This window comes from Schistocerca americana, chromosome 2 (assembly GCF_021461395.2).
Source record: "Schistocerca americana isolate TAMUIC-IGC-003095 chromosome 2, iqSchAmer2.1, whole genome shotgun sequence".
NCBI lineage: Eukaryota > Metazoa > Arthropoda > Insecta > Orthoptera > Acrididae > Schistocerca > Schistocerca americana.
Genome location: NC_060120.1, coordinates 235,321,633 through 235,334,404, shown reverse-complemented (window position 1 = coordinate 235,334,404; position 12,772 = coordinate 235,321,633). Strand labels below are relative to the sequence as shown.

General features: G+C 46.2%; 1 protein-coding gene across 1 annotated transcript in view; it reads left to right on the top strand.

Moving 5' to 3' along the window:
- LOC124595301 overlaps positions 1-12,772 on the top strand; it is a 149,555-nt gene that overhangs the window by 123,700 nt on the left and 13,083 nt on the right. The window contains exon 3 of the mRNA XM_047133988.1: positions 2,052-2,338. Within this exon, the coding sequence (XP_046989944.1) occupies positions 2,052-2,338 (287 nt within the window). The remainder of the gene's footprint in view (positions 1-2,051; positions 2,339-12,772) is intronic.

Genomic DNA, 12,772 nt, shown 5'->3' with positions numbered 1-12,772 from the left:
ACTGAAGAGACGAAGACACTGGTACACCTGCCTGCCTAATATCGCGTAGGGTCCCCGCAAGCATGCAGAAATGGCGCAGCACGACGTGGCATGGACTCGGTTAATATCCTAAGTAGTGCTGGAGAGAATTGACACCATGAATCCTGCAGGGCTGTCCATAAGTCCGTAAGAGCACGAGGGATTGGAGTTCTCTTCTGAACAGCACGTTGCAAGGCATCGCAGATATGCTCAATAATATTCATGTCTGGGGAGCTTGGTGGCCAGCGGAAGTGTTTAAACCCAGAAGAGCGTTCCTGGAACCACTCTGTGGCAATTCTGGACATACTGGGTGTCGCATTGCCCTGCTGGAATTGCCCAAGTCCATAGGAATCCACAACGGACATGAATGGATGCAGGTGATCAGACAGGATGCTTGCGTACGTGTCACCTGGCAGAGTCGTATCTGGAGGTATCAAGGATCCCATATCACTCCAACTGCACACGCCCCATATCATTACAGAGCCTCCACCAGCTTGAAAAGTCCGCTGCTGACATGCAGGGTCCATGGATTCATGAGGTTGCCTCCATACCCGTGCACGTCCACCCACTCGATAGAGTTTGAAACGAGACTCATCCGACCAGGCAACATGTTTCCAGTCATCAACAGTCCAGTGTCGGTGTTGACGGGCCCAGGCGAGACGTAAAGCTTTGTGTCGTGCAGACATCAAGGGTACACGGGTAGGCCTTCGGCTCCGAAAGCCCGCATCGATTATTTTTCGTTGAACGTTTCGCACGCTAACACTTGTTGATGGCCCGGCATTAAAATCTGCAGCAGTTTGCGGAAGGGTTACACTTCTGTTACGTTGAACGCTTCTCTTCAGTCGTCGTTGGTAGCGTTCTTGCAGGATCTTTATCCGGTCGCAGCCATGTCGTAGAAGCGATGTATTACCGGATTACTGATATTCACGGTACATCTACATCTGCGTCTACATCCATACTGCGCAAGCCACCTGACGGTGTGTGGCGGAGGGTACCCTGAGTACCTCTGTCGGTTCACCATTCTATTCCAGTCCCGTATTGTTCGTGGAAAGAAGGATTGTCGGTATGCTTCTGTGTGGGCTCTAATCTCTCTGATTTTATCCTCATGGTCTCTTCGCGAGATATACGTAGGAGGGAGCAATATACTGCTTGACTTTTCGGTGAAGGTATGTTCTCGAAACTTTAACAAAAGCCCGTACAGAGCTACTGAGCGTCTCTCCTGCAGAGTCTTCCACTGGAGTTTATCTATCATCTCCGTTATGCTTTCGCGATTACTAAATGATCCTGTAACGAAGCGCGCTGCTCTCCGTTGGATCTTGTCTTTCTGATCTATCAACCCTATCTGGTACGGATCCCACACTGCTGAGCAGTATTCAAGCAGTGGGCAAACAAGCGTACTGTAACCTACTTCCTTTGTTTTCGGATTGCATTTCCTTAGGATTCTTCCAATGAATCTCAGTCTAGCATCTGCTTTACCGACGATCAACTTTATATGATCATTCCATCTTAAATCATTCCTAATGCGTACTCCCAGATAATTTATGGAATTAACTGCTTGCAGTTGCTGACCTGCTATTTTGTAGCTAAATGATAAGGGATCTATCTTTCTATGTATTCGCAGCACATTACACTTTTCTACATTGAGATTCAATTGCCTTTCCCTGCACCATGCGTCAATTCGCTGCAGATCCCTCACATTCGTGAAGTGGTGATGTGGGAAAATCTCGACGTCATCGCTACCTCGGAGATGCTGTATCACATCGCACGTGCGCCGCCTATAACACGACGTTCAAAGTCTCTTACATCTTGATAGCCTGCCATTGCAGCAGCAGTAAGCGATCTAACAACTACGCCAGACGATTTTTTTCTTATAAACGCATGCCTATACCAGGTTCTTTGGCGCTTCAGTGTGGTAACTGAATACGATGGCTGCAAAGCCGGAAATATCACAACCAGAGTGCAAAAGTTGCTGAGTAAACTGACTGGCAGTATATACTGCTCCTGACACGTACTGGAACGCGCCTTGTCGGCAGGGTACTACGAGCACGGGGGCAGCTTCGGCGGGCACCACGGCCTCCATCACGGCTACGACCATCACCGCTTCCGGCCGCTGTACCACACGCACCACGCAGCGCCCGTCTACCTGCCCGAGCACGACGACCACAGTGACAAGTACGTCAAGCTGGGCATCCTGGCCGTGCTCAAGCTGGTGCTGGCCAAGATCAAGGCCTTCGGCATCTTCAAGGTGCTGCTGCTCCTAGCCATCAAGCTGCCCATCTTCCTGCTCACGCTGCTCTTCAAGTTCTTCCTCGTCACCAAGGTACGACACACATACACATTCGTTTTTATTACGTTACAAACGCTTGAAAAATAGAGAAAAAGATACAGGGTGGACAAAAAATACAGAAAAACTACCAACACAACATTTTACCACGCTTAACATGATACAGAAAAACCGTTGGCTTTCAAAACAGCTTCCAGTTCTCTCGGAATGGATGGATACAGGTCTTGTATGGCTTTTAAAGGGAATCTGATACCTTACTTCCTGCAAAATAGTGTTAACTTTAGGCAACGCTGGTGGAGCTAGACACCAACCAGGCACCGTTCTCTCCAAACTAGACCGCAAAGGCTCAATAAAACTGAGGTCTGGTGACCATGGTGACCAGAGGGGTATCGCATCTCGTGGTCGTGCGGTAGCGTTCTCGCTTCCCACGCCCGGGTTCCCGGGTTCGATTCCCGGCGGGGTCAGCGATTTTATCTGCCTCGTGATGGCTGGGTGTTATGTGCTGTCCTTAGGTTAGTTAGGTTTAAGTAGTTCTAAGTTCTAGGGGACTGATGACCATAGATGTTAAGTCCCATAGTGCTCAGAGCCATTTGAACCATTTGACCAGAGGGGTATTACAATTCTTCCTCGTGCTCAAAATGGCTCTGAGCACTATGGGACTTAACATCTGAGGTCATCAGTCCCCTAGAACTACTTAAACCTAACTAACCTAAGGACATCACACACATCCATGCCCGAGGCAGGATTCGAACCTGCGACCGTTGCGGCCGCGCGGTTCCTGACTGAAGCGTCCTCGTGCTCACAGAATCAGTCCTGGATCAAGTGAGAGCTGTGTGAACCGCGACTTTGGTGCCATGGAAGACAGCGTCACCATGGGGGCACAGACATTGCACCATGGGATTGACTAGATGAAGCAAAATGGTCACAGAATGCTTGGCAGTAATGCGACCTTGCGGAATAACCATTGGCCCTATGGAACTCCACGATATAGCTGCTCAAATCGTCTCCGAACTGCCGTCATGTTTCACTCTTTCGACCTAAACTACGCCATAATGACTTTCTTCAGTTTCTCCATACTCCAGATTTTATGGCTTGTGCACCAAGTTTCCCGTTACCGTCACTACAGTGACGATTGCAGCTGTCGTCCTCTGATTTTGCGACACAATCCTCTTCAACAACTGTCTGTAACGATCACTCAAAACATTCTTTCATTCCTTTTGTAATTTAGCAAATGACGTTTCTCTATTTTTCCTTTTGTGGTATAAATCTGTGCCTCGTGAAACACCAAGCTCTTCGGCTACCTTGCTTAAGGACCTACCCCACCATAAGAGGACCAACAACTTGCCCACATTTTACATTCATGCTCATAAATTAAGGATGATGCTAATACGCGGTGAAGCAACGCTTTGGTGGGCGGTTTGCGGGTTTAAATCACCTCAGGGTATGACCATGCGGTGCATTTGACCTGCGGTCGTCGCACGGTGGCGCTGGCAGCAGTCCACGTACGCAGAGGTGTATTGGTGCATGTCAGAGTACGGTGCAGCGAGTAAGTGTGCAGACGTTTTCAGACGTGCTAATCGTGATTGTGTGTCGAAAATGGCTCAAAGAGCACATATTGATGACATTATGAGGGGTAGAATACTAGGGCGACTGGAGGCTGGTCAAACACAGCAGGTTGTAGCACGGGCCCTCAGTATGCCACAAAGTGTGATCTCAAGATTATGGTAACGATTCCAGCAGACAGGAAATGTGTCCAGGCGCTACAGTACGGGACTTCCACAGTGTACAACACCACAAGAAGACCGCTATCTCACCATCAGTGCCCGCAGACGGCCTACGGAGTACTGCAGGTAGCCTTGCTCGGGACCTTACGGCAGCCACTGGAACAGTTATCTCCAGACACACAGTCTACAGACGACTGAACAGTCATGGTTTATTCGCCAGGAGACCTTCAAGGTGCATTCCACTGACCCCTGCTCACAGTAGAGCCCGTAAAGCCTGGTGTCAAGAACACAGTACATGGTCATTGGAACAGTGGTCCCAGGTTATGTTCACAGTCGAGTCCAGGTTTAGTCTGAACAGTGATTCTCGCGGGGTTTTCACCTGGCGTGAACCAGAAACCAGATACCAACCCCTTAATGTCCTTGAAAGGGACCTGTATGGAGGTCGTGGTTTGATGGTTTGGAATGCGACCATGATTGGTGCACGTACACCCCTGCATGTCTTTGACAGAGGAACTGTAACAGGTCAGGTGTATCGGGACGTCATTTTCCACCAGTATGTACGCCCTTTCAGGGGTGCAGTGGGTCCCACCTTCCTCCTGATGGATGATAACGCACGGCCCCACCGAGCTTCAATCGTTTAGAAGTACCTTGAAACAGAAGATATCAGGCGAATGGAGTGGCCTGCCTGTTCTCCAGACCTAAACCCCATCGAGCGCGTCTGGGATGCTCTCGGTCGACATATCGCTGCACGTCTTAAAACATCTACGACACTACAGGAGCTCCGACAGGCACTGGTGCAAGAATGGAAGGCTATACCCTAGCAGCTGCTCGATCACCTCATCCAGAGTATGCCAACCCGTTGTGCGGCCTGTGTCCGTGTGCATGGTGACCATAACGCATATTGATGTCGAGGTACATGCGTAGGAAACAGTGGCGTTTTGTAGCACATGTATTTCGGGACGGTTTTCTCAACTTATCACCAATACCGTGGACTTACAGATCTGTGTCGTGTGTGTTCCCTATGTGCCTATGCTATTAGTGCCAGTTTTTAGTAGTGCCACTTTGTGTGGCACCACATTCTGCAATTATCCTTAATTTATTAGCATGAGTGTAATTCACTTAGATCCGACGTAACGCACTGACAACTACATAGAACACTGTCCTGGCTACGACTCACACTTACAACGTATTGAGGGCATTGTACAGGTCCCGTTTGTGTTCAAATACAACAGCACAACCTTCAGGCTTGTCTAGCACCTGTATTAATGATCAAGCATGCATATCTCGCAGTGTTCATATTTTTGTCCATCACATACATACTCCGCAAGTTACCGTAAGATGCGTAGCGGAGGGTATCTTGTATCACTACTTCTCATTCCTTTTCCTGTTCCACTCGTAATTAGAGCGTGGCAAAAGTTACTATAAATATGCCTTTCTGCGAGCCCTAATTCCTCTCATCTTCGTGCCCTTTACGCGAATTATACGTTGGCAGCAGTAGAACCGTTCAGCAGTCAGCTTCAGATGTCGGTTTTCTAAATTTTCTCAGAAGTGTTCCCGGGGGAAAGAACGTCCTCTTCCCTCCAGGAACTCCCATTTGAGTTCCCTAAGCATTTCTGCAACACTTGTGTGTTGTTCTACCGGTAACAAATCTAGCACCTCGCCTCTGAAATGCTTCTATGTCTTTTTGTCATCCGGCTTAATGCGGATCCCAAACACTCGAGCAGTATTCAAGAATAGGTCGCACTAGCGTCCTATACAGATGAACCACACTTTCCTGAAATTTTCCTAATAAACCGAAGTCGAACATTTGCCTTCCCAAGTACAATGCTTGCCTGCTCGTTCCATCGCTTTGCAACGTTACGCGCAAATATTTAAACGACTTGACTGTGTCAAGAAGAACATTTGTAATACTCTGTAACTGAACATTACACATCAATTCTTCCTACTCATCTGCATTAACGTACATTCTTCCACATTTAGAGCTAGCTGCCATTCATCAAACCAACTAGAAATTTTATCTAAGTCATCTTGTATCTTCCTACAGTCACTCAGTTCGACACCTTACCGTAAACCACAGAATCACCAGCAAACAACTGCATATTGCTGCCCACCCTGTCCGTCAATTCATTTGTGTACATAGACAACACCAGCGGTGTTATCACACTTCCCTGTGGCAATTCTAGCGATACCCTTATCTCTGATGAACGTTCGCCGACGAGGAAAACATACTGGGTTCTACAACTTAAGAATTGTTAGTCACTCACATATTTGGGAATCTAATCCGTATGTTCGGACCTTCGTCAAAAGTTTGCGGCATTGCCAAGAGAAACCAACTTTTGCCTCAGAGGAAGGAGTAGGTCGGTGTGTCTCATGACTGGGATGTCGTCAGGATTGGTACTGGCCACCAACGAGACGGTCGAGTGCAAGGGTGGGCATATTTGATGGCAGCTAGATCGTGGCTGCCTAACATCTCAGAGTTGCTGCAGGTACCGGGCTTTTCAGGAGGTTACCCATGTGTAACATGCCACCCCTATTCGCTAAAGCTGTCGCCAGCAGAGTAGTGCATAAGTAAGACACGCTACAGCAGTTGCCTACTCTGGTAACTCGTAATGTTGATGTGTGCGTCATGTTTAGGCACTATTTCTGCTTCTGTGTCTCCCTATGCTCGGAAACCTATGGCTTGCTAATCTAACACTTGTCGTGTTTGCTTCACACCACCCGTAACTAACATTACCATATTCAACCAGCTCTAAAATCAATGCTAAAACCTCTACGAGCTCCACGAAGCAAACGTTGTAGAGAGATGTGGCAGAATGACGCTGTTGGCTGGAGAGTCACGTTCTACTTTGCCCCTTTACCACTGTGCATCGCTCCACCAACCGCCTTCCTAAGTCCACACTATTATTGAATCAACTACCGTGGGCAGACACCTGGTGGTGTCAGGGGTCTGAATTGATAATCGCAGGTGGAATAACAGTTAGATGGACCACAGTGCAGCAAATCTCTGCTGGGTGAGACCAGTGAGCAGCACCATCCTGAAACTCTTCCTGTGCTGTGTAGTAGAGAGTCTTATGTCACACACGAATACCCCCGCTCACCACACCTCACATGGCACATAGAGCAGCATTAGTGCAGAAAAAAAAAACACTGGAAGCGTAGGGTAAGGTCATCTTGCCTTCTGGATCCCAGTAAATGTAATTACACGCCGTTGACAGGGCTGTGATTTATCGAAAATAATAAGAGGCGATGCATCCCACTTGACAAATGGCTCAGTTCAGATAGATGGTGGATGACATGGGATGAAATGGGAGCCCACATGGGTCTGCTATTTCTCATTGCTCCAAATTGTTCATCCACAGTTATTCCTATCTGTTATGGGTCCCAAGGACTTGAGAAATATTTTAGCAAGAGTCACACTAGTGTTCTGCAATAAGTCTCCTTTGTAGATGAATCGCTAGTTCCTAGTATCCTGAATGAATGCTCACTCTGCAGCGGAATATGCGCTGATCTAAAACTTCCTGACAGGTTAAAATTGTGTGTCGGATCAGAACTAGAACCTGGAACCTTTGCCTTTTGCAGTCGAGTGCTCTGCCGACCGAGCTATGCAAGTACTGGGTGGCTGTAATTATTAAACTGACTACGTTCCGAGTGCTGCTGTGCGGACTGTATACATCGCAGGACGGTGAAACATCGTAGGCATGTTCATCAAACGGTGCTTTCGCGGGGTATGTTGAAAAAAATAATAGTTACACTTTCAGATGAAAATATGGCGATGTAAACAGAATGTGAAATGTTACCTTTTTTTACATCAGTATGCTGTTTCTCGCTTGGTGATCCGTGTTGATTTCTTTTGTGAAGTGACTTTGGTGCAAGAGGTTAAGAAGGCTGGAGTTCTCCGTATGAAATGAAATGGCTACTGAGAAGAAAGACCGTGCAGTGCTGATAAAAGTTCTTTTATCGGAACGGCAGCAGTAGCAGCGCTGCACTGCGGGAATATCGCCGACAGAAGCAGCTGTGGAGAGGCCTCATGTCAATAGATGGACTAAAGAGTATAATAAAGAAATTAGGAGAATCAGGTGTTAGTTGGTGCGGGAGGGAGAGAGAGGCAGCCCATTCCCATGGCAGTTGTCGACGAAGGTGTTGTGGCTATAGCTAACTGTCCAGCATATGCTCCAACTTCTGCAGCCAGTGCTCGAGCTGTGTCACGGGAAATGTCTCTCCCCTGATCAGTTCCAAAGATTTTGCGGCGCATATTATAGTGGTGGCCCTACAAGATTTAGAATGTGTACGAAATAAAGCCACAACATTGGCTCCAATGACGTGACTTCGCCCTTCGTTTTTTGGTACGCATGTAAATGGATGAAATGTGGTCATGGAATATTCTATGGATGGATGAGGCACATTTTACTCTGCACGGGTACCACGAATGCACAGAAATGAGGTTTCTACTCCACCACAAGTTATGCAGAAACATCCACAGCGTACAGCTTATAGGACTGTCTGGTGTGGTTTCATAAGCCCCTTCATTTTCTGTCCGTTTTTCTTCGAGGAGATGACATCTCGTGGGCCTGCTTGGTGTACAGTGACATCTGCACGTCGTAAGGACCTCCTTGTGCAACACGTTATGCCAGCTTTGCAAGAACGCAACTGTATCCACACCACTATTTTCATGCGAGATGGGGTGACACCACATGTCGGTTTCCAAGTGAAAGATTTGCTTCAAGAAATCCTTTGGTACCGGCTGCAACATCTCTAGACAATGTCAAGATGTCTAGCCTTCCAGATACCCAGACCTAAATCCATGTGACAACTGGTTGTGGGAATATCTGAATGATCGTGTCTATCAGGGATGTATCCGGACTCCTCCTAATCTGAAAGACAGCATACGACGACATATCACCCTGATATGCTGCTCGCAATTGTCAACCACGCCGCGTTACAGATGCACCATGTTGCTGAGTCGGGAGGCCGTACTGAACACACGACAGTATGTCGAATAGGAAACTGCAGTGCCTGCGTTGTGTAGAAATAAGATGCAATGCTCCTTATTCACAATACAGGCACTGCAATTGCGTGTTTATCCGATACCGGACCTGCGACTTACAAATAAAATGTCTCCCCTGTACGGGAATAATATTAATTGGATGTACGTTGTCAGACTTCGAACCTCTTTGAAATTTCATCGCAGTCTGACTCAATACTTGCGCAGATTTTTTCAGATGGTAATTCATTATAGATAACTGCATCATCTGCGAAAAGTCTGATGCTGCGGTTAACGTTTTTTGGAAGGTCATTAACATACAACACGAACAAAAATGGTCTCAGCACAGTTCCCTGAGGCACAGCTGAAGTTATTTCTACATCTGTCTATTACTCTCTATCCAAGATAACTTGCTGCGTCCTCTCTACCCGGATATCCTCAAGTCAGTCGCAAATTTCCCTTGATAATCGGCCGGTGTGGCCGAGCAGTTCTAAGCGCTTCAGTCTGGAACCGCGCGACCGCTACGGTCACAGGTTCGAATCCTGCCTCGGGCATGGTTGTGTGTGATGTCCTTACGTTAGATAGCTTTAAGTAGTTCTAAGTCTAGAGGACTGATGACCTCAGATGTTAAGTCCCATAGTGCTCAGAGCCATTTGAACCATTTATTTCCCTTGATACGCCATATGAGGGTACTTGCGCTAGTAAGTGTAGGTGTGGTATGGAGTGAAATGTTTTTAGGCACTCAAGAAACACTGCATCTACCTGACTGTCTTGCTCCATCATTTTTCAGAACGTCATGTGACAAAAGCAGAGTTGGATTTCGCTTGAGCGACGTTTTCGGAATCAAGTCTTGCCGATATGGAGGAGACCATTCTGCTAGATACTTCATTACGTATGTGTAGAGGCTATGTTCTGAGATTCTGCTACAGAAAGGTGTCAATGGAAAAGGTCTTTAGTTTTGTGGATCGCTCCTCCTGCCCTTCTTGCAGATGTGTGTGATCTGTGCTTTCTTGCAACATTGTTCGAAGGATCTACGATATATTATGGTCAAAAGAGGGACTAACTAGACTCAAATCGATGTGCAATCCGATACGTATTTTTATCCATCGGACCCTGGAGCTTCGTTCAATTTTTATTGATTTTAGCTGTTTCTCAACACCACGGATATTAATATCAATATCACTCCTTTGCAGTGGTGCGAGGATTGAATTGGATCAATACTCCTGGATTTTCTTTTGTAAAAGAACATTTGAAAATGGATTAAGGATGTCTACTTTTGCTTTGCTGCACACTATGTCCTGTGTCATTCATTAGTGTTTGGACCCTAACTTTGATGCCTGCCTTTACATATGACTAGAATTTCTTTGGTCTTGAGAGAGGTCTTTCTATAATATTCTGCTTCGGTAGTTGTTGATAACTTCACACATTTCCTTCTTGTCAGCCAAACGCGTTTTGCTCAGCATCTTTCCACCTATAGGCCTGTGCCTTGTTTTACACCTGTTATACAACATTCTCCGTTTCTTGAGGTTTCTTCATGGTGATTGTATACAATGAAGTTTCCTTTCCGTCACGCACTGTTCTCATAGGAATGTATCTATTCAGTGCAGGGTCAACTGATCTTTTATACTTGAGCTATAGTTGCTCTACACGGTCCTGTACAGAGCTAAACGTTTCAAGTTCGTCAGTGAGGTAAGACACTGCTGCTTCTTTGTCTAATTTGCTAAACATGTACATCTCTCTCCTCAGTTTAGCTCTTTGAGCTTTGATAGTAACTGTTTCTTGGTCACTGATACCATTTTTCATCTGTACGTGTTCAAAAAGATCATGTCTGTTTTATGCATATAGACTGAAGTCTTGAGTGAAAACATCTACCAGTGCCGGGAATAGAACCCAGCTCCCTGCTTACTAGGCAGATGCGTTAGCCACTAACCCACCTTGGCACAGCGGTTCACACAACTACAAGGGCTACCCTGGCATACCTTCCTCCTCAATCCAAATTCTCACTGCCCCCCGAACTGCTTTAAATTCCTTTTTACATGCGAACAGAATTTCCGAGGCTCTCCATGTTTTGGAATAGCACCTCAGTATCAGACGTAAATGGGGGAACCAGCCTGAACCCCAGGTGTAGGTACTTATACCCTCGTCACTTCATTCTATATGCGTAAAAAAATACCTGTGTCACACCAGTAGAGTCTCTGAAATTGCGTCATTTCACCTGTGTATGTAACTGCATCTCGTTTCAGGCTGGATCCCCCATTAATGTTCGATACTGAGGGGTTGTTCCAGAACATGGAGAGCCTCGGCAATTTTGTTCGTGTGTAAGGGGGAATTTGGATCGAGGAGGGAGGCATACCAGGGCAATCCGTGAAGTTGTGTGATCCGCTGTGCCAAGGTAGGTTTTTGGCTAACGCATCTGCCCAGTAAGCAGAGGACTCGAGTTCGATTCCCGATCCTCATACAAATTTTCGCTCTCCATTTCAACCTATATGCTTAAAATCATATCTGTATAAGCCCAGTAAAGTCTCTGAACTTGTGTCATTTCATTCATGTCTATTTGTTGCCATTAGATTAAATATATGTCGATCATGAGTGGGCTTCGGTTCCAGGTAGTTTTCAGAGAAGGCGTTTAGTATTATTTCGCAGAAAGTCTTGCCACGACCATCACTTACAAAATTGTAAGTGTCTCAGTTGACTGTTGGATTACTAAAGTCTTCTCTGATGATGACAGTAAGATTGCTAAACATAGTTACTAGCGAACTGAGTTTTTCCCTAAAGTTATCTGTTACATTTGGTAGGTGAGACTGGAGGTAGATGAGAGATCAGTTATCAGTTTAGGCCCATGTTGGATACTGAGTCTTGCCCAAACAGTCTCGCTTGATGCTTCAGTTTATAGCTCGGAAGATCTGAGTCCACTGTGACAAACACAGTATCTCCATTTTCTATTCGCCTGTCCTTTCGATATACACTTAAATTGTCCGCATAAATCTCACAGTCACAGTTTCGGGTTTTAGCAAGCGGAAGATCATCACTGCTCATCCTCTCACGTGTGGGAGTAAGTTACAACCAGATAACACTCATTTGTTTGCCTACAGCAAACGATATGTACCGAAGACAAGAAAGTTCACTACGCTATTGCTCCGTAACTTTGTTCATATGGTTTCAGCAACACTCTATGGTCATGAGATTTGTCAGTGTGCTCACCTGACGTGAGTCTACTGAGCACATCTGTGGAATCATCGAGTGAGACGAGAACGAGGTGGAGCTAGCTGTGAACAGTCACCATAATTTGACGACGACAGTTGAGCGGTCATGGGTTGGGGTGGAAATGGAATCGCTCCAAAACCCTAATTCCTCTCCTGTACCAACATTTTCATCTCAGAGTAGCAGTTGAAATCTACGTAATCAGTTATTTGCTGCATGTATTCTAGTCTCTGTTTTCTTCTACAGTTTTTACCCTCTACAGCTCCCTCTAGTATTATAGAAGTTATTCCCTGATGTCTTAATTGGTGCCCCATCGGCCTGTCCCTTCTTCTTGTCAGTGTTTTCCACATATTCCTTTCCTCTCCGATTCTACATAAAACCTCCTCATTCCTTACCGTATCAGCCCATCTAATTTTCACCGTTCGCCTGTAGCGCCACATCTCAAATTCTTCGATTTTCCTCTGTTCCTATTTTCCCACAGTCCATGTTTCGCTACCATACAATCCTGTGATCCAAATGTACATTTTCAAAAAAAATTCTTCCTCACATTAAGACCTCTGTTTG